The 22,333-nt window shown below is 47.0% G+C and overlaps 1 protein-coding gene across 4 annotated transcripts in view; it reads left to right on the top strand.

The window, feature by feature from the left end:
• ASAP2 (ArfGAP with SH3 domain, ankyrin repeat and PH domain 2) overlaps nt 1-22,333 on the top strand; it is a 172,403-nt gene that overhangs the window by 127,812 nt on the left and 22,258 nt on the right. For all 4 annotated transcript variants that reach the window (XM_058551836.1, XM_058551835.1, XM_058551838.1 and 1 more), the window contains exons 13-19: nt 2,024-2,072; nt 2,155-2,321; nt 4,530-4,663; nt 12,175-12,269; nt 17,784-17,973; nt 19,753-19,838; nt 22,084-22,199. In XM_058551836.1, the coding sequence (XP_058407819.1) occupies nt 2,024-2,072; nt 2,155-2,321; nt 4,530-4,663; nt 12,175-12,269; nt 17,784-17,973; nt 19,753-19,838; nt 22,084-22,199 (837 nt within the window). The remainder of the gene's footprint in view (nt 1-2,023; nt 2,073-2,154; nt 2,322-4,529; nt 4,664-12,174; nt 12,270-17,783; nt 17,974-19,752; nt 19,839-22,083; nt 22,200-22,333) is intronic.

The following is a 22,333-nucleotide window of genomic DNA, read 5'->3' as shown; positions in this document are numbered from 1 at the left end:
TCGGGCGGAGAAGTGGCCTTTCCCAGACCACCATCACGTCAGTGCTCTGATGGTCACTGACATCTCCTATTGCTTTTCTTCTCCCTTTGTGCCTCTAAACTGTTCTTGGTTTATAGGCATCTTGAGAGCACGTCTGTAGGAGGGAATTCTTACTGGAAGTTTCACAGAGGATTTCCCACTTCTCCAATGTTCACGTGTTAGAATTCGGAATGAGCCAAAGGACGTTGTCTCCTTGATTTTTCCTCCTGAGCTGTGCCTGGTCTGGCCATGAAGTGGCTCAGTGGTAGACACACCTCTGGCACTACCTGCCGTTGGCACAGCTTGCCGAGAACTCTGAGATCCACTTAGTGTGGGATGTGGACCTGCTCCTCCTGCTCCCTGCTCCAGATGAGGCCGTGCACATCAGGGAGAAGGGGGAGCAGGGAAAGAGGCTTTTTTGCTCCTCTCTTTCCAGCACCTGGAATGTGCTGGAAATGTCAGCAACTCCTGACATTTCAGCCCGGCTCCACCACTAACATTTGGATCACAAAATTAAGTTCATTTTTCTGAACTTGAAACAGTTCTCTTAAACTCTGTTCCTCTCCTCAGTAATAGGGTGGGGATAAGAGAGGGTGTATTTCTGTTCCCTTGGGTGTTGGGGAGAAAAGGTGGGATGGTGTGGTAGGAAGAGTATCGGACCAGGAGTCAGAAAACCTGACTCCTCTGCTGCTAGCTAGGCTTGTTTTTGCCACTTAATCTCTCTGGGCCTCAGCATCCTCCCAGCCAACTCACCAAGAATTGTTCTAAGAACCAAAGTGCTTCCAGGAATATAAAAACCGCTATTGGAAGATCACGTGTTAGCTCATCTTGAGGGGCACAGATGTTTATTGTGTGTCCCCAAGAAAAGTCCCTGCCTGTCACTGCTCTGCCATCTAGAGAAATTAGATCTCCTCCCTTTTTTCTTTTTAAATTTAATTTTCTTTTTTGCTTTGTTTTGGGCTGATTGTAGAATTGAGAACCTCTGTATATCCCTCATTCAGCTCCCCCTAATGTCAACATCTTAGTACAGTTGTCCACTAGTACATGTTATCTTTTGTGTCTATCATTGATGTACAACTATCAAAACCAGGAAATTAACATTGGTATGATGATATTAACTAGGGATCTTATTTAGATTTTACCAATTTTCTGCTAATATCCTTTTCCTGTTCCAGGATTCTCTCCAGGATCCCCCGCCCCCTATGCTGTTATTTTATCTTAGTCTCCTACAGTCTATGGCAGTTCTATAGTCTCTCCGTGTCTTTTATGACCTTGATACTTTTTTTTGAAGAGTGTTGATCCATTTTTTGGTTAAATGTCCCTCAATTTGGGTCTCTCTGATGCTTTCCCACGATTGGACTGAGGTTATATATTTTTGGCAAGAATAACATGTCATGTGCCCCCTCCTCTCTCCTGTGCATACAGGGGGTCAGCAGTGGGGCAAAACCCTTGTAAACGGTGCTGACGCCAGCTTTGTGTGAGCGTGAGAGTTTGTGTTCCATCGTTATTTACCAGTTCCTCTTGCTTTCGCTGTATTTGTAATTCAGTGCTCCTGTAGCATGTTGTTGTCAGAATTTTCCTAATAATCTTTTTCTAAGAAAACCAGAAATCTTCTAAGATACTCGCTTTTGAAAAAGCTTTTCCTATTCAAAGGGCCTTAACAATTACTTTTTGGGGGCCAACTCTGTAGTAAGTTAAGAAAATAAAGCTTTAGAAAAGATAGTGAGGGTTTTCATTGAATAGCTTCAGTTTTTGGAAGCTGTGCCTTTTTAGGAAAGAGGAACAGGGCGGCAGTTTCACTAATTTGTGTTACAAAGCCACAGTCACCAAGCGAGAGGGCAGACATGTGAAGGAGGTGAGGGAGTGCTTGATTTTATACAAATCATTAATTTCCTAGCAGAGAGTTAAGATTATTCCTGAGGTTGGTTATAAACCACTTTCTTTTGGAATTGTATACGGATTACCGTCTGGGCTCACAACTGATGCAACCCTTCTTGCCGCGCAGATGACAGGACGTACCACTTTCAAGCGGAAGACGAACAGGAATGTCAGATGTGAGTTCTTTGCTGATGGGACTTGGGCTGGGACTTAGCGATTGTTCTTGGGATTTGACACAGTGTCGCTATTACTTTGTAGATGGATGTCTGTGCTGCAAAACAGCAAAGAAGAAGCTTTAAACAATGCATTTAAAGGAGATGACGATACTGGAGAAAATAACATAGTCCAAGAGCTGACCAAGGAGATCATCTCTGAAGTCCAGAGGATGGTGGGCAATGGCGTGTGTTGCGACTGCGGGGCACCAGGTGACCCCATCCCCCTCCCCACGCTCTCCGACGTTTAAATCCCATGCTGATTTACAGAATCCAGTTATTGGTTTCCCTTTCATTCCAAACACAGCGTTCAGTGCAGCTCAGCCTGAGCTCATCCCGTCACACAAGTGCTTACTGAGCTGTGTGCAGACTGTGTGGGGGAAGGGTGGGAAGATGTTCCCTCCGGCCCTCAGAACAGGACGGGAAGATGGCTTGATAGAGCTGAAGAGATTTAAATGCTTTTTGAGAAATGAGAACTGAAGCACAGGCTGAGGGTGAAATCAAGGTCATCTGGTCATTGTATTGGCTCCAGAGGCTGCGTATGGGCAGCTTTTCCTGGACTTACTCCATCCTCCCTTTGTACCACTTTGTGGAACTTCTGCAGTAACTTGCAGCCGCTGTCTGGTGTGACCCTAGAAGAGCCACATACTTTGTCAGATACCACTTTTCCTGTATGGACAATGAAAGAAGCGGTCAAGATTGTTTTGGGGCCCTTCTAGCTATCACATTCTATAAAATGAGATGTTTATTTCTGCATTTGAATAAAGCCTATTAGGGGCTTCATCTTTAATGGACAGAGTATCATTACAGATTTTAACAACTAGTATTAATAAGTTTAGGGAGTTGACATTCTTCTAATTAAGATGGAAAGGTGTTGGAGTGGGGGAGCTATGGAGGAGCGTTTTCTGAATATTTGTAACATGAGAGAGATTGTGGCTTGGCTAGAATGGTCAGTTACCTTTTCACTCCTGTAATTCTCTGACAATTTTTATAAAAAACAGACAGAACAAAAATAGAGTGGACAGTTGAGAAGTGCCATGAGGTTCGTATAATCCTAAAGGCTATATTTGGGGATAATTGGAGGAACTATCTCATGGGGTCTTGGACCCATTAAAAAGAAGATCTTTTTGGCGGCATCTGTTAAGATCTTTTTGGATCTTACCTTTTAAGGGGTGATAAGTAGTGAATCGTGCTTTTTCTTAAGAAAAGATAAGGATAGTGTAGTACTTAGACTTTTAAAACACTTTCATAAAGAAGTCAAAGCTATGTACATTTTTTAAAAATGGTAAGACGATATGGGTATCGTACCTGCAAAACGCATGGGACAGTCGATACTGTAGAATAGGTCTTGTGAAGAGAAAACACAGATGCCCAGAAGTATTTCTTAACGTGAATAAAATTTTTTAACATAAACATTTTAAAAATAACTTCACAATTATCTGGTGACCAAGGTTGCGATATTTACCTGCTGTGAGTTTCTAAGGGCAACAAGCAATTCTAAAGAGAATTGTACTTATGGGCTGTGATAATGGCTGTTTTATTTTGAATGCCCCATTTTCAGTAAATTCAGCATTCATCTGTCAAGCATTTCTTGAGTACCTACTGTGTGCCAAGCACATAGAAAGATATAGGCCAAGCGCATAGTAGGATGCTTCAGTGAATAAGTAAACATGCTCTGAGGAGAAACACTGGCTGGTGGAAGCATGGGTTTGAGCCCAGATAAAGGCAGGACTGCGGTCTGGCTCTGTATCCTCTTGCAGCCTCGAGCAAGGCCCTTCTTTCTGAGCATTGTGAAGACACCTGCCCTGTTCACCTCCTGGGGCTCTTGTGTGCAGTAAATTAGGTATTATATGAAAGGATCTGTAGTTTCTGAAGCTCTCACAATGTGAGCCATCGTTGCTACTCCCAAAGTACTGAACACGGAGCATGGAATCAGCACATAGTATGTGTTCTCTGTCGTTACTGTTAGCATCTTTGTGAACCTGTAGACGTGTATGTTTTAAGTCTGTTCCCCTACAGAACCAGACTTTGGTGGGCCTTGTGTTTCCTCTCCTTCCCCTTTGGTGGTAAGACCAGGTTGGTAATGGGTGTGTGTGTGTTCAGGATGGCCCTCCAGGGACCTGTGACCACTAGAGGGCACTGTGCCCTATTTGTTCTTGTGCAGACAGCACCTGTCACTTAATAAATAAATGGAAGGCTGGGGAGGTGAAGGGATAGGAAGAGAGAAAACAGACATGTGTGTATATGTGTATTGTGTGTAAACTAGTGGTAATTATGGATGAATGAGGGTTCTGACTGCACCAAGGATCAAAAAAAGTGCTCGTGCTCAAAACTCCCTGTTCAGTAACTACGCAGGAACAAAGTTCTGACGCTGGCCCTCTACTTGCTGCAAGCTCCAATTTTCCCTGTTCTCTTTGACAGATCCTACATGGCTGTCCACCAATCTTGGCATTCTGACCTGCATTGAGTGTTCTGGAATCCACCGAGAGCTGGGTGTTCACTACTCCAGGATGCAGTCCCTGACGTTAGATGTATTGGGAACATCTGAGCTGCTGGTAATTTTCAAATCCTTGATTTTGGAATGGAAATAAATGAGATGAAAGTTAATTTTTTTATTTTGGCCATCAAATTCATTTTGGTTTCTTGAAATTCCACTGGGCTGGTGGTGGTTGATATTTGCCAGATGGATTTGGGCAATTAGAAGCTCATTGGTAATTCCCACTTCTCAGCTACCAGTAGTTGAGGGCACTTCTTGTTGCAAAACTTTATTCTTAAATGAATAAAGTGAAGTGAAACTCAAAAAGGAGCATTGAGACTAGTGTAAGATCCTGCAGTAGGATGGCTCGTGGCCTCGTTCACCCCACAGTGAACAGATGCAGAACGCAAAGCCCAGGGACGGTAAAGGCCTCCTTCTCCCTGAGTCCTCAGCCGGTTTCTGCCGCGTCTGGTCACTGCTTGGCTTAAGTCTCTGGTGGACTTTTGCTCTGCCCCTTATTGTCACTCTTTAGGAGAGATATTGGTCTTTGTTTCTAAAAAAAGTCTTCCATTCTTGGTCCAGTGATAGCACGTAAGCCGTGCAATATAGATCGTTACTAGGACGCTGAAGCGTTTTCTGTGAAGTAACTGACTCGCAGAGTACTGCGTCTGTGGCCCCACTGAGGAGCAGGGCACGTCACACTGAGGCAGTGCTTTGGGGACACCTAAAACCTGGGCTTTTGTGGGCTGTTTTGAGTCCATGACTGCTGGTTAGAAAGCAGTGTTTGTAATTCTTTCTTCTGGTAGCTGGGTGGACAGTAAATATTAAGTGGATATTGATTGCCATTGATTTTAATGTCAAGAGCAGTAGTCTTGACAGAAAATCAATTATTGGGGTCAATATACCTCTCAAGGGGCCGTAAATCTTATTGATGACTACTCTGGATCCAACGTGTCTAAACTTGTAATGCATTTTGAACTGTCTTGTCAAATCCTTCCAGTCTTTTCAAGGAATTCCTTTATGGTCCTGAAAGACAAAGTTGGGAGAAACTGGAGTGGATTCTGGTACCCCCATTTAGTAACATCCTCAGTGACTTCAAGTTTAAGAGTAAGCTAGCCTCAGCAAGAGCCGAGCAGTGTATTCTTGGTTACACACTGTTGTTATTGTTAAGGTAATAATGTGTACAGCCTACATTGTAGAGCTGTGTGTGTGCAAGTGGCGTCCTGTGTAACTGCTGAGGGTGTAGATTTGAGATTCTCACAGTCTGTTTTCAAAGAAACACAATTACTTCCCAGCAAGCACTGATAAACTGCGGCAGTTGCTATAGTGTCACACTGATGTTCTTAAAACAGTGGGAAGTATTAAGTAATTTATGGTAAAATATTAATTGCTTATTTTGTACGAAGCACTTTGTAGAGCACTTTATTTGCATTAGCTCATTCGCCCTCACTACAACACTATGACCTTGGTATATTGTCCCCATTTTACAAAGGAGGAACTGAGGCTTAGAATGTTTAAATATGCCCAAGGTTGTATAGTTATTAAAAGGCCAGATCTGGGGTGGGGACCCCTTTAATCTGATTCCAGAGCTCACACTCTTAACCTTTGAGGAAGCTGGGACGTAAACTGGCCTTTGCAGTGGTTGTCTTGCCCTGTGGTAAGCATTTAAACATCACTGCTGTCCCTCCTCATCCCCCATCCCCATTCCTTAACAAACATTTGACAGCCAACTCTCAGGGGGGAAATAGCCTTTGTAGTCTGCCTGTTCCCATGATGTAAATACTCCCACCGTGGTCAGTTTCAGGCTATCCATGTGAATTACTGAGTGTGCAGTGGGAAAGAGATGTTCAGTAGCACACCATTTATAGTAAGTTCACTATTCAAATACAAGAGTCATAAGTAACTTCAAAAACATAGAGGATAGTAAAATGTAGTAAAATAGGAAGTGATGAGTTTTGAGTATTTATTACTTTGTTTTTAATATAATTTAATTATGAGTTTATATGATGTAATTTTAATAATGGCCAAGTGAGCATTTAATAATGGCTCTTGTGAGCTGGTAGGAGCCTGACCCCAAAACATCTATTATACCTGCTTGAATGTGTCTCAAAAATTTAACTGATGGTCTTCATGAGATTCTCTTACCTACCAAAGAGGAAAACACAAAAGAAGGCTGAAAGGAAAATGTTTCCATTTTGGTGAAAAGATGAGGTGACTCTGATCCCTGGTTCAGATCTTGGTTTCTGTTTCCCAGAGCCTCTGTCCAAATATTCTCATAGGAGTTTAGAGTTTGGCCAACTCTGAACCATTATGGAGAAATCAGGCAGAGCCTGCCCAGTCAATGTCTGCAGATCTTTCCACATCTAGTCCCTGCCGTAGTTTTAAACTCTCCCTATCCAAGTCTCTTTTCCTTGGTGGTTATCAGAAAAACTAAGGGCAGAAGGCCCTGAATCGTGTAGGATTTATTTCTACCCTCTGCTTGCCCCCAAACTCTGCCTGTCTGGTCGTCTGGTTGCTCACAGGAGGTGGACATCCATCTCCCACTTCTCACTTCAACCCCGTTACTGTGTGCCAGGACTGTGGGCTTGGCATTATGTCCAGAACCCTTATTCCTCAGCCACTAAGTTAAGCAGTAGATGGAGAGTGTGTGTCAGGTGTTAGTATTCATTTGTAAATCATAGGAATTTCAAGCCTTTTTAAAGCACCCAGTTATTTTATTTTGCTTAGACAGATGCCTAAACAAAGAATTTTCTAAAGGCTTGACACACACACCTCCCTCTCTCGCCCTCTCTCTTTCTCTCTCTCTGTGCATGTGTGCTTAGAATTATGTTTGGCACGTAATAAAAGCTAAAATATTAGCTATCATTATTATCTCCTCCTCCAAGATGACTTTAACAAAATCCTTTCAGAAAAACGATCCCCATGTCCTAATGTGTGCATCCACTGGAAAGTTCACTCTGGTTGTCTTCTCTGTTTAAGAACCTTTCAGATTCATAGAGCAGTGATGTCAGGGTCTTTGGCTGATTTGTTCATAGTAGTATGTTTTCTTGTGCAGCAAATGTTAGTTACACCTCTTCACACCCTGTTAAGGAAATAAGAGGGTGAACCAGAAAGTAACTCTCCAGTATCTCCATGGGTGCAGCCTGGACAAGGGTGTTTTACAGGAATAGTGTTTCTCTGTCTTCCAGGTAAATCAGTAATAGAGTCCCCATCTTAGGGTGATGTGCTGTGACAGGAAAGGGACTTTGAAATGGCCTGACAGAGACAGCAAATACATGAGCAGGAATTCTCATTTTCTGGCTGGCATTGTGTTCCTAAATAAACGGATGCTCACCCCATAAAATGTCACTCCTGTCCTCCCATATGGTCTCACTATATTCCTCATGATAAAAGTCTTTGGCTTAATTCTCAAAATCGTTTTCTGGCCTCGAGTTTGCACACGGTTTCCCTGGATGCTGTGCTGTAGTGGTTTGACCATTTCCTTCTTAATTTGTTGTTCTTTCAAAGCATGCTTGATTTCCATGTTAATTGACGGATTTCAGCAGCATTCATGAAGGTGGCTGGTTAGTAGTAATCTTTCTTCTCTTTACCTGCTTTTAGACTCACTTGTCATGCAGTGGAAAGAAACTGGGGTAATTGAAGTATTAATTAGACTAGTCCCAGGAAGTCGTGCCACTTGAACTACATTAGCATGCACCAGCTTAATATCCTTCAGTTGTAAAGCAACCTGCTTTCAGAAAACCTCCTGGTAAGCATAGATTTTAAAAAGATAAATTTCCTCCTTGACATAAAAGATCATGACTTCAGCATTGATTTTCTGGTCATGCTAAAACAGTATCATTGGTACTAGGGGGCTGGTATCATATGGTCAATTTCACATCCTGAGTGAAATTAATAAAGGAAATTTTGATATTATGAGATTGAGACTGAGTCAGTAATTTAAAAATCTTCTTCCATCAAATTGGGGAACAGGGTCAGGAACCTTAGGAGCACATGTTACTGACTCAGGCCTTTGTTTCGTGCCTTTCTCCTTCCTTCTCATGAGGTTGCTTAACAGGCTGTCAGGTATAAAGCAGGTCAGCTGACAGCCAGATCTGGGAGAGCGCGTGTGGAAAGGAAAGCCCTCTGAGACCGAGAACTTCCTTACAGGTTATGGCTGCTGGTTCACCTGGGGCTGAGGTAAAGCCACTCGCAGAATATTAAGGGCAACAGGAAACTTAGTCCCAGCTATCATTTATTGAGCAACTGCTATGCTTCAGGCGTCGTCTGGGTTCCTTACGCACGTCCCATCTAACCTAAACGAGAACTCCATTTTAAAAATGAGGCCAGAGAGGTGAAGTCATTTGCCTGTGTGACTGAGCCAGGGTTTACACTTTAGACCGTCACACACCAGAGCCTGTGTCCTAATCTTTTTTTTTAAATCACAGCTCTGAACTTTTTTAACCACAAACCCTATCAGAGAAAATTGAGCACCAAAACATATACATATATATATATAACAACTTATATCTTTACTACTTACTAAGAAGTGTATTATATACTTGGTAAAATATATCAAAAGTAGAATTTTTAAAGACTCAGGTGAATACATGGTATATAAACTTCTCCCGCACACTGCAGAGTATTTTTCTGTGCTCCCTTCTTTGGAGGCAACAATTTGGAGCTCACTGCGTTTCTTAACTCTGCCTACTGGGGTCAAGTTCCTTCACTTCCCTGGGCCTCTTTTATCTGTTTGTATGTTAAAGATGTGCCGTGATCGAGAAGGCTTCCACCCTTCTGGGATCTGAGGGGGCCCAATAAATAACAAACCATTTCCCTACACGAATTTGGAACCGGTTGAGAGATCAAGTCCGATTTGTTATTGAAAGAAGCCAAATTGGTTGACACGTGTGGTGGTTCACACGTGTGGTAACAGGGTGCTGGCCTGCTGAGCCTCAGACTCAGTCTCACCCGCCCAGGCACGGGCTGGAGGAGCAGAGCGACCCTAGTGCCACATCCTGTGGGCGCCCGTTCTTCTCTTGGGCTCCACGGTCGGGGAATCGTTTCTCTCACTTACCCATTCCTCTCCTTGGGGTGTGTAAAATCAGAGAAGAATGTCACAGTAGTTGATGTCCCTCCACCTGGAAATGTGAAAACAGGGGACAGGTTTCCCCCATCCTCACCCCAAAGTCTAAAAACAATTTTTAGAGAAAAATCCAAGGCCTCTTTTTGGCTCAGAGGACCCTTCATAGGGAGGTGCTAGGGGTCTCAGAAACGAGCAGTTCCTGGCCCCTGTTCTCAGGGTGCTGAGGGGTTTCATGCTCTGCTGATGTACACTTGCCATCTCCATTCTCGCAGTGCTCAGTACATGCTTCTTTTCCAGCCATCATCACATCTTTTCCTTTTTAATTCATCTCTGTCTCATTAGACTGAGCTCCCTTCGAGCCGGGTCATGTCTCATGCCCAGGGCCCAGCACACCTGAGGGCTCAGTGTGCATGTGTGGACTGACCTGCAGCTGGGGTTCCCTTCTCTGAGTGATGCAGTACCTAAACACCCTGCTTTCCTAGATCTCATCTGGCCTCATGTCTGCCTCGGCACAGCCCTCAGAGTCCTGGGCGATGGTGCTCTGTGTTGGGGCTGCTTAACACCAGCCTTCCTGCTTCCTTGGCTCCTGCTCTCTTGGCCTGCTAGGCCCCACATTTTCTTGACATGACCCTGCAGTGTCCATCTGCAAATGCTTTTGTTTTGTTGATGATTCCAAAGGGTTCTCTGCAGGCTGAAAGATTCACTGGAACTTGGCAAAACTGTGAGGTGGCGCGTTTCTCTGCGTTGGACGAGTGTGACGCACGGATGTGGTGGCTCCCTGGACCAGCTGTCCCCTAGTAAACGAGCCAAGTCCAAGCAGAAGGGAAGCAGCTTTCTGATTCCCAGGGAATTCTCCTCCTCGCGCCTCTCTCCCATCTGCTTACCACAGACCAGGAGGCATCGGGGCCCCTCGCTCACAGAGAGGGAGCTGTGGCTTGTTCTGTCGCTCACCTTCTGAAAACAACTGCGCTTGGCTAGGGCACGGTGTCCACACTATATTGAAAGGTGGGGCCATTAGAGCCTGGCTCTAAACAGGGGCTCAGATACTAAGGTTCAGCTTTGGATCTGACACCCAAGAAATCCTTCACCACCATTGGCTCCACTGTACAACAGCACCTGCCTCCTGACGTGGTGTGCTGCCCTGGCCATCAGCCTCGTCTCTGGGGAAACTGCAGTAAGGCATCTGGGGTTTTGCTACCTGACATTGGCTTGAGGCCACTGGGCCAAGACTGAGGACCTAGGAGGGTAGGTTAGTGCTTGTTGCTTTTGGCCATCTAGGAAGCTTTGTCCGCTTATCAAGGACAAGGTAAAATCAGGAAGGCTCATCACCAGATTATTAAGCCGTCCCCCACGTTTCTTTCGTCCTTCAGCATCCTCACACTCTCCTTCACTAGTTCATGTTACTTGCCCCCAAGAAGTTCGACCTTCTCTAACCCAGATCCCTGTAGCAGTTCCTTCAGCCACTTTTCCCTGGAGAGAGAAGAGGCCATTCAGGCAGCAGCCTTGACTCCCGGGACATCCCCCTTAACCCTTCATCCACATAATTCATCGAGAGGAGCAATATCAGAAGTATCACTGCTCCCCATTGCGTCATTTCCAACATGAAAATGAAATATCTGTTCTCTCAAAGCACGGTGCAAGGTGCTGCCCTTCAGTTTTCTTTGTTTCATTAAACATGGAAGAATCTGGTCTGGAAACCGGTTTCTGTCGGGTGCGGAGCTGAGGGCTGGGAATGAGACGAGTGAATCCCTGCTCCTGAGGAACTCCCAGCCCCCTCGTGTTCGTGCCTCCATTTGGAAGAATGCCGGCTGCCATACAGTAGGGTAGCCTGGCTGAGACAAACCGTGACATTTATCTTGGTATCTGCCGCCTGGTATTCAGTAAGCATTGATTAAAATGTGTTAATTTTTAACAAGTCAGAAGGTTGATTGGCAAGTGAGGACCTCACATTGGAACGAATACATTACGTTTTTAGTGCTTCAGTTTATTGAATGCTTTCGCCTCAGTTGTCCCATTTTATCATTATTACAACCCAGCGAGGTAGGTTATCATCCCCATTTTACTGATGAAAAATCGAAGTTCAGGTAAACTGACTTGCCTGGTCACAAAGCCAGTAAATAGAACCCTGCTTTGAACCCGAATCTTGGCTTCCTGGAATCGGAGCCGCCTCCTCTCTGGCGTAAATAAAGGTTGTTAGGTCCGTTTCAGGTGGGGCAGGTTTTTTTGCGGGTGGGTAAGGAAAGAAACTCAAGTTGAACCAAGTTACTGCTTCTCCCTGTCCGTCTAGGCGTTCTGTCCAGGGGACGCTTTATGAGGACTCTCCACTGTAATAGGCCTGCAGCTGCCTCACTCTCGTTTTATGGGTACCTTTGGGGTTTGGGTTTTGTCTGTCTTTATTAAAGGCAAACCACTTTATTGCTCTATTTCTTAGTGGCCATTAAATAAATCATCAGATGTCTGAGTACTGTGAAGCAGTGGAATGTGTTAATAATTGAGTACCCTGAAATAGACTTTTGTTTTTGCAGCTTGCCAAGAATATTGGGAATGCAGGCTTTAATGAGATCATGGAGTGTTGCCTTCCAGCTGAGGACGCGGTCAAACCCAGCCCGGGTAGCGACATGTAAGTATGGCACTGGCTGTTCCTGCTTCCAGGGTTGGCCTTGTTACCGGAGCCTTGAGAGGCAGCAGGATGACAAGTTTTGGGGAAGTCAGTTGTTGCTTGTTTAGGGAATAAGTCAGCCTAAGTTGTTTTCTTCTTAAGTCACTTTAAGTCGCTTAAGTCACACTTTTTGGGTGTCCAAATGGAAATTTGGTGTGGCTGTTTTTCTTAGGAAGAGGCCACAGGAAAGCCTGTGCACTGACGCTCTGTGATGTGAGGGAGGTATGGTGAGTGTCGCCCTCTGCTGGTGGTGTGTGGGTGCACCCTCACCTTTCTGCCTCTGCCATTGACCCTCTGTCACTCCCATCTTAGTTCTCTCCGCATAAATTCTGAGCCACTGGGAGGGTTAGTTGTCATAGATACGTGATTATGTATCATTCTCTTTCGCAGTGTCCTTGCCAATATGGAGTATGTTGTTTCCTTCAAAAAACAATTTTTTTGTTTTCATTTTGCTATTGATACAAAACCTGATTGAGAAGCTTTTGTGCCTCATCATGCATCCAGCTAGCCCATTGAGGCAGAGCTTACAACAGGGGATTTTCCTGCTAGTCTTATCAAACAAAGCATAAATCCCTAGATCGCGCTGGTCCTGGAGAGAGGTGGATGGGAGACCAACTGGTCAGGGCAGTGCCTGGCTGCCCCCTTCGACTTCAGCACTGATGAATGGCCTGTCTGCCTGCAAGAGGGCTGGGGGTGGTTTACCCTAGAGTGTGATGCAAAGTGTGGCAGGCAGGAGGAAGAGAAGCGAGAGAGGGCCCCAGGCCAGTTAAAAGAAACAGCACCTGCATTTGAGTGGTGAGTTGGGATCAAAGTGTTCTCACAGGTGAAGGGAAATGAGAAATATGTGATAAGAGAGAGTAGAAAAACTTATTTACAGAGACAACATTTTTCTTTTGGAATAAGCCTGAGAGAGAATTGATGGCACCGGTCCTCCTAAAGGATGTAGGGAACAGTGAACAGTGGCTTTATGAGAGGTTTTACTCTTAAATAGGTGGTAGTTTATGGGCCCTTTGCAAAAGCAGAGAATTTAGATTTTTGAAACCATTTTGTGGGGGCATGTCTTTGGGAAGCTGAGGGTGCAGATCTGTGTTCTTTTTCTCGGGTTAGGTAACTTAATATAGGAAGGGCGTGTAGACAGCCAAAAGAATGAACAGGCACCGTGTCGAGTCTGCACCCTTTCGGGTATCAGGTATCTGAGGTGAGCGTTGGGTTGGTGTTGATTAGAGTCAGTCCATGTTTGAGTCCTGTAGCAGATGTTTGTGATGTAGCATTTCCTTGAGATGGGATGATGTGTGGTTCTTGACATCAGGCATGAGGCTTACAGAGTTAGTGTCCTCTCTTGATGAAGATCTGAGTTCCAAATCTGTATTCTTGCCCAGACCCAGAGAGACAGTATGGGACATAGAAATTCCAGTCCTTACCCTATCATGGGACCTGGGCAGGCTTGTTAACTTCTCAGAGCCCTTTTCCTCTAATATAACCAGGGAGACAGCACCCTACACCTCCCAGTCATTGTACACTGGTGGGGTGATGAGGTAAAACTTATCAGGCTTAGTTGATGTTGCAGCTCTGCTTGACCACCATGGGTGTGGGCAGCAGATGCAACGTAAGTGCCACACACCGATTCCACATACCCTGAAAAATTCAGGTCCTCTCAAGTTAGGTTTCAGCTGTAGAGTTACAGAGGTAAACTGACTCTCCCTGGGTTAGCTAGAAGATCTGTTTAGTAAAGGAAGTTTCGTGGTCCAGTATGGCACCTTGATTTCCTGTTTGATGCCTGCTCTCGCAGTGAAGGTACCAGGCTCCTGAAGTGCTGTAATACTGATCAATTTTGAATAAAGCATGTGATAAATAATTTCTTCCAAGTACCAGGGGTACTTTATAAGAGCAGAAAATTTGTTTGTTCTGGGGCTAGATGATTCTAAAAAAATGAATACTCTCTGCTTGGAATCCTTCAGTATAAATGTTCTCTGCATTGAGACCCCTCCCCACCAACCTTGGCACAAATGAAAAGGAAGTTTACGCCTCCCTTTTTTTTTTTTTTTCCAAAATGAGGGTAGATGATCAACGTGATGGCAAAATGCCACCTACTTTCATACCTCCTCAGCTGAAATTAATTGCTGGGCACTCTGTGCTTCTGCAGCATTTGGCTCTATTTTCAAGCTTGTCATCCCACTTTGTATTATACCAAAGTATTTACCTATATTTTTCAGATAAATTGCATCTTACTCATTGTTGTATTTCCCACCACTGTATTTTGCTTGTGGTGGGAAATACATATTTAATGAGTCCACAAGCCCAGGATAAAATCCCAGCTCTGTGCCTACTTAAATAAGCTAATATTTGACTTCCTGATGAAAAGGAATGTAGTATTTCTGGCTTTATCTCAGAAAAACACGCCATCTGCAGATAAATCTGTTGAAGGGGAAGCCAAAGACCCTCTTGTAGCCTGTGAGTCCCCAGATGGATTTTGGGGTTATTGGGAGATATAAGTGTTGGGGGAAGCAGCCAGATTTGTGTCTGCTTACAGAGCCCAGAGCTGTTTCTCTTCTGTGATTCAGGACCCTTAGACGTGCCTTGTCCTTCAGAAGTGTAAGAAGCCCCTCCTTCTGAACACATGCCAAACGTATAGTTATATTCAGTTCATTGCTTTTCTCCAAAAGCCTACGCCTTTCAAAACAAAGGGATGGGGTCATAGTGGCAGTGAATTTCCTTCATGAAGCCGTGGAGCACGGTGTTGCGTAAGACAGATCTGTGCTCTGTGCCCAAGCTTGTGTAGGGACGGCCTTCCAGTGACCCAAAGCCCTGGACAGATGAATAATACATTGAAAAAATAAGTAAGGGATCCACTTTATCTCTAGCTCCTTCCTTGGGGCGTCACAGTGATGATTGTCCCACAGTGATTATTGAAACTGCCTAAAACTGGACAACTATCTGGTCCAGCTGCCCATCATGAGACCCGTACAGCTGAAATCATTAGACAGGTTGTCAGATAGGCCGCGTCATCAAGCCTAAATAGTCCCCGAGCAGTTCTTGCACATCGCGCTGTGCCAAGAGGCCCTGTGAGGAGAACCCAGACCAGTAACGTGGGGTCTGCCCTCGGGGAGCTTGCCAGCTGCTTGAGGGAACAGAATTTAATGTCGCCTCGATGGACTTCAGTTTACTTCTCTGCAAGGTAGAGGTGAAAAAAAGTTGATAACATTGTTGTGAGGATCAAATGAGACGGCATATCTCAACTCGACTTGTAAGCCCACGGGAACTGTACATGTGGAGGGATACATGGACAAGTCGATCAGCACAATTCACTCAGAATCTGCATTTTATAAACACCCGGGTGGTGGATTTATTCGGTAAGGTAGTCAGCAGTGGTGTTTCTTTCTGGGGACTGAAGCCCCCCCACCTCCTGGGAGCTTGGAGTTGACCTGCCCATTCCTGAACCCTGTGCCCTTCAGCCAGGACCCCCGTGGTGCTGCCGTAAAGGACTCAGTAACTGACCGGCAGTCAAAGCAGATGCCGTGGGCACGGCCCTGGTGGCAGGGCGGGAGTGAGCAGTGCCTGAGCTGGAAGGAGCTGACCAGGTTCCACTTGCCCCGTTCCAGTCGGCCCCGCCTCGTTCCGTGCTGTCACAGTAGTTATAGCTGGTGTTTCCAAAACACTGTGCCACATGCTTGCGTGTGCTGTCTCGTTTAATCCTGCCACAGCCCTGTGAGCAGGTGTCGTCGTGACCAGGAGGCCAGTGCTTACAGAGGTTGAGTAGCTGGCCCGAAGTCACCCGGATGGGAAGTGTGGAGCCGGTGTGAGATCTGGCGTCTGACCAAGGGCCCAGGCTCTGAATGACCTGAATGGCCAGCTCTGTGTGCCCTCTCAGAGCTGGCCACCAGCCCGTGGGGGATTCGGGACCTTCTTGTCATTCAGCTTCCCCTCCCCCACCCATCCTGTAGAAATTTCAGTGCACTTCACCCTTTCCAGAAAGCGTGGGCAAGAGAAACCAAGGGGATCCATCCCGTCATGTCTTTCTCCCTATATTTCTGGCAGATCTGTTGGGTAAAATAAGTTCACTATCACCCACTCTGTCCCCCCTGACCCCCTAGCCCTGGGCAACTGCTGATCTGCTTTCTGTCTTTACAGATATGCTTGTTGCAGGCATTTCCTGTAAATGGAATCAAACAATCTGTGACCTTTTGTGTCTGGCTTCTTTCACTGAGCATAATGGTTTCAGGATTCACCCACGATGTAGCATAAATCTGTACTTCATTCCTTTTTATGGCTGAATAGTATTTCATTGTGTGGATAGACCACATTTTGCTTATCCAGTCATCAACTGATGGGTATTTGGGTTGTTCCTTGACGTTTCTGACTTGATGGTCACAGGGAATTTAGCGTTTACTGTGTCTCTCAAAAATCTTGTTTTTTATTGCTGCTGCTGTTGTGTGTTAAGGACCTTGGAGTAAATGCTGAGAGTCCTCTTGACCAGGAGCTGCTGTTTTTCTTGCTCTCCATCTTCTAAGTTCATCAGCACTTTTTAAGGTCCTAAGGACCTACCGTGTGCTCAGCAAATGTGTCAACTCATGTACTTCTCACAGTTCCGCAAGGATATGTCATGCACACTTGCACAAATAAGACCACTTGAGGCCTAAAGAGATGAAATACTTGTCTGAAGTCACACTGTCGGGCTGTGTTGGGGGCGGGATTTGAACCAGGCTTGTTTGGCTCCCCCGGAGTTGCTGCCACTCCACGCTCCCTGGAGAGGTGGAGTCTGTAAACACAATGCGATGTAAAGGCTGGAAAATAGGCTATGGAGAAGGTCGATGGTTCGTATTGGTTCATCGGATGTGTTGTGAGTACCTTTTCTCCCAGGCATGGTGCCCTTGAAAGAGAAGTTGTGGTCTTCTCCCAGCCCCAGTGGGCGGGCAGGCAGGCAAGCCAACAGAGAGAGTGCGTTCTAAAAGAGGTCAGGCCAGGCGGCCTGGAGGTGACCCATGAACGAATGTTGAAGGCATGTGGATTACCCACAAGAGAAGGCATAAAAGGATGCCAAGTACAGGGACCTGGGTAAGCAAAGGCATGAGATATGCATGCGGTGGCGAGGGAGACAGCTTGGTGAGGCTGGAGCACAGAACTTCAGGAGATGGAGTGGAGAGATGAGGCTGCAGCGGCAGGTGTGCTGAGTAAGTCATGCGTCTGGCCCTTGGAACCCGGGTGAGGCCCCAGGACCCCTGCTCTGGGCCTTGCTGCCTCTTGTGTTGGAAACTAGGGGAGTTCAGTGCTTCCTGAAAGTGCTTGAGATGTCGCAGTGAACACAGGGGTTGCGGTAGAGCCACGTGGCAGCTGCTTCCCTGCCTTGTTTTCCTGCTGGTGCTTTCTACAAGGAAGGTGGGGGCAGGATTTTTTAAAAGTTGTTATAGATGAATGGATGTTGGATATATTTGAAGAGAGGCCCTTAATCATCTACAAGGCAATTATGTGTAATTTCAGGAATGCAAGAAAGGACTACATCACTGCCAAGTACATTGAGAGGAAATACGCAAGGAAAAAACATGGGGATAATGCAGCAAAACTCCACAGCCTTTGTGAGGCCGTCAAAACAAGAGATATTTTTGGATTACTCCAAGCGTACGCTGATGGTGTGGATCTTACAGAGAAAATCCCACTGGCCAATGGACATGTAAGAGTGTGGCTTGCTACTTCTAAGAAAAGAAAAGAAAGAGGGGGAAAAAGTGGCAAAGCAATGTAATCAGAAATGCTAAGTCGTGTAACTCTCTGGAAAGGTACAGCTCTGAGTTCTGGGAACTGAAATTGGTGGTTTATTCTTAAACCAAAAATGTAATGCTGGCTCTGGAAAGGAAGCCCATCTACTGGGGTGAGGGAGCATCTTCCCAGAGGCCCCAGCACCCTGAGAGAAGCCCTGTCTTCCATGAGCAGCGTTAGCGCCTCCTGGGCACACGAGGAGCTGGCAGCCGGGCCTCAGCAGCAGCCCCCAAGGCCTCGCTGGGAGGAAAGCTCTGATAACCTGGGCACCGCTCCCCACCTGCTCCCCCTCTAAGGGAACGGGAGGGGGGAGACATCCCCTACTTTCCTCAGGGAACTTTGTCTAGAGGGTGGGGTCTCAAGGAGGTGGGGCCTTACTGTCAGAATGAGGTCCACAAGAAACCAGCAGTGTCACGGGGCAGTGTGTCCTAATTTTCTTCTACAGGTGCCCTTGTGGCTGCACCCTCAGACCTCCTTACCCTCAGCATAAAGACGCATGGGGCTGGGGATCACCTCTTAGCAGCTAAGCACGTTATATGGAGCCTTACTCTTCAGTGTTTGAGGCTGAGCGAGAACTCAAGCCAGCAGGGTCCAGGGCCGTGCTCAGCTCTGAGCTGTGTGGCCGCCAGAGGAGGAGGGAGTGGCCCTGGCTGACCAAGCGGGCGGGGCAGTCAGAATGGGGAGTGCCTCCCTCTGCCCCAGGTTCCCCATTCCGTGGATATTTCCTTCACCTCCAGCTCTCACCCACCCACCTACCCAAAACAACCCTCATTTGGTCTCTCCCTCACCTGCCAAAACTTACTTTCAGAAAAGGCAGTGGTAGTCATGTACCCCCTAGTATGAATTAACGACCTTCTGGGTATTAGCATTGGTGGCCTTAACCCTAAGTATAGAATCAAGAACTTTTAACTGTGTTTTAAAAATATACATTTTATTTATTCAGGGAGCAGGTATAAGAGACTGGGTTACAGGAGGCCTGGGAAACCTTTCTAGAGTCTTTGAACTGAGACCCCTGCTTATAGGCAACACCTCATGTTGTTGATACAGGGACAGAAAGATTGAGAGGGCTTTAAAGTGAAACCTCTGAATTTCTCCTTATTGCCCATAGAGTAAGGAGGACTATGACCAGGCTCTACACTGTGGGTTCCTGTGGGCAGAGAGTTTGCCGTGGAGATTAAAGGGACACTATATATCTTAGCAATAAGTTTTTTTTTGTTTTTTGTTTTGTTTTTTTGTGAGGAAGATCAGCCCTGAGCTAACATGTGCCAATCCTCCTCATTTTGCTGAGGAAGACTGACCCCGGGCTAACATCCATGCCCATCTTCCTTTACTTTATATGGGACGCTGCCACAGCATGGCTCGCCAAGTGGTGTGTCGGTGTGCGTCCGGGATCCGAACCGGCAAACCCTGGGCCGCCACAGTGGAGCTCGCGCACTTAACCGCTTGAGCCACCAGGCCAGCCCAGCAATACGTGTTTTTTTTTTTTTTTTTGGTGAGGGAGATCAGCCCTGAGCTAACATCCATGCTAATCCTCCTCTTTTTGCTGAGGAAGACTGGCTCTGAGCTAACATCAGCAATAAGTTTTTTGAAGGAAAGGATAAAAGGCTTTTGGAAGAGAGATTCACGATTTCACTCATGTTGGACACAAAATTGAATGCTCCCCTTGGAATCTGGAATGTTTCTGTTTGGTCTGCAGGAGCCAGATGAAACTGCCCTCCATCTTGCAGTCAGATCCGTGGACCGGACTTCTCTCCACATTGTAGACTTTTTAGTTCAGAACAGGTAGGTGTTCTAAAATTGGAGTAATGTTGGATTTTGTTCCTCGGTGTTTCTGAGGAAGGAGTCAGGCGCTGCCTCATTGCTTCAGTTGTGTGGCCACAATGCTGGAATTTTCCCAGGTCTAAACATGAACTGTGGGACAGGAAAAGTGCTGCCAGGCGTGGCATGTGCCAGTGCAATCCCAAAAGGCCCTGGAGTGTGAGGAGTGACACCCTTGGTGGCATCTTCAAGACCCAGCTTCTAGTCTCCGGGGCTCAGGGAGACACAGGTCGATACGTCTGCTGAATTCCAAGCCCCTGGAAACAGACTGGCTGTGACCCCCATGACCACCCTCTGTGCCCAAGGGCTATCCTGTGAGGTGGGTGTCCCACAAGACCCAGTCAGGGTGTCCTGAGCAGTGGGAGAGGTTCTTACCCTTCTTAACAAAGATACACTTGAGCCACTGGTGTAAGCCAAGATTGTAAACCACAACACTGGGTTGTGGACGTTGTGTTTGGCTTGAAAAGTTGTTTTTATTTTTGTAGTTAGAAGTTGCCTGTAGAGAGCATGTGCGTGTGCAGCATACCCCGGCCCAGTAGCCCCGTTGTTGGGTGCAGTCTCCCTCACTCAGGGGCGTTACCTGCCTGGCAGCAGAAGGCCACGCATAAAGACCTGTCAAGACGTATCCTGACTCCCTGATCATAGTTTGGGGTGTATGTACTGGAGGGGGAGGTGCTGGTTAAAAGTCACTGAAACTGCTCCAAATGGAGTGGAACATTCCGCAGCGCAAAAGCAAGGGGATATTTTGCATTTCTGCCTTTCCCTGCCTTTCCTGGTGGGGGCGGAGGGGAGGGAGAAATGGCCAGAGGTGGAGGAGCTTGGGGCAGGTCAACTCCTTCCCCAGGAGCTAAGGGTTTGCTGGACTCAACAGTGGAAGCTGTGCAGACGGCCCTGCCCTCTGATGGAGCCTGAATGCCCACCCAGCGCCTAGAGCCTAGCGGGGGCTCAGTGAACATTTTTTTGTGTGTGTGTGAGGAAGATCAGCCCTGAGCTAACATCCATGCTAATCCTCCTCTTTTTGCTGAGGAAGACCGGCCCTGAGCTAACATCTATTGCCAATCCTCCTCCTTTTTTTTCCCCCAAAGCTCCAGTAGATAGTTGTATGTCATAGTTGCACATCCTTCTAGTTGCTGTATGTGGGATGCGGCCTCAGCATGGCCGGAGAAGCAGTGCGTCGGTGTGCGCACAGGATCCGAACCTGGGCCGCCAGTAGCGGAGCGCGTGCACTTAACCGCTAAGCCACGGGGCCAGCCCTCAGTGAACATTTGATTAAGTGGCTGAATGGCGCCACCTCCCTCAGTGTAAATTCTCAAGGGGCAGAAGAAGGGAAGTCCTGGTTTCTTTTCTTCCAGCATGGAGGGAGGATGGCAGGAAGAGAGGAGAGATCAGAAAATGAGGCTCCTTTTTACATGGAAGGCATAGCTGGTTCTGTCCTGTTGGGAGCAGTGGGTATCCCCTTGTGGTCACTCTCCTGTCCCCACTTGTCTGTCCAGGTGGCACCAAGTCCCACTGTCCCTCCTCCTCAGAATGACGGTAGTCTCAGTTTCAGGGCTGCCTCCACTGGTAGATTGACTGGCTTGTCCCACATCTGAGGAGCGTGCGTGCCTTTGTGGGGTAACCTGGTCTTGTCTTACATTGGAAGGACTTGGAATCTCCTGATTCCCCCTCGGGCTGTCTTCAGGGCCATCAGGAGCGAGCAGATTCAGAGGAGCTCTGGGACCCTGGACTTGGGAAAAGTGGCTTTTCCCCTTCCATTGGCAAGAATGTCAATAATACGATGAAAAAAGCTCACCCCCGTCCTTCTGTGGGACAGGAAGGGCAAGTTGCACAGGCTTCCTGATGCCCAGACGGGCACTGTGGCCTCTGGACACTGACAGGGAAGCGGGAGGGATGCCAGTGGTTCAGGGCTTGCCCAGGGGGCAGGATGAATCCCCTCAGCCCCTGCTCAGCAGCAACATGGGTGCCTCTCCCCTTTTGACCTTCTCTGCCATCGTTGTCGGTTCCCTGATGGCCCTAAGGCCGCTTCATCCACACAAATGGGGTGGCGCTGTGTCCCACCCACCTCGTAGGAGGATTGAGAGAAACCTCCAGTGAGTAATGGCTTGCCGTCTCTCCTGCTCACGTGCCCTAGTCCCCTGCCCCGGCAGTCCCTGGGCCTCTGGCCTGTGACTCACTGTTCTTTCTCTTTCTTGGTGCTGTTCTCGGCCAGCGGGAACCTGGATAAGCAGACAGGGAGAGGCAGCACAGCCCTGCACTACTGCTGCCTGACGGACAACGCCGAGTGCCTGAAGCTCCTGCTGCGGGGGAAGGCCTCCATCGAGATCGGTGAGGGGCGGTCCGGGGGGGCCTGCCGGCCTGTCTCCTGTCTGCAGTCCCTGCGCTGCCGCTGGAAACAGTCCAGACAGGGGGCTCTTCAGAGCTGTGAAGTAAATCCTGCTCTTTAAAGAGAAGGGCCTCTC

This window comes from Diceros bicornis, chromosome 12 (assembly GCF_020826845.1).
Source record: "Diceros bicornis minor isolate mBicDic1 chromosome 12, mDicBic1.mat.cur, whole genome shotgun sequence".
Classification (NCBI taxonomy): domain Eukaryota; kingdom Metazoa; phylum Chordata; class Mammalia; order Perissodactyla; family Rhinocerotidae; genus Diceros; species Diceros bicornis.
This window is presented reverse-complemented; position numbering and strand designations above follow the sequence as displayed.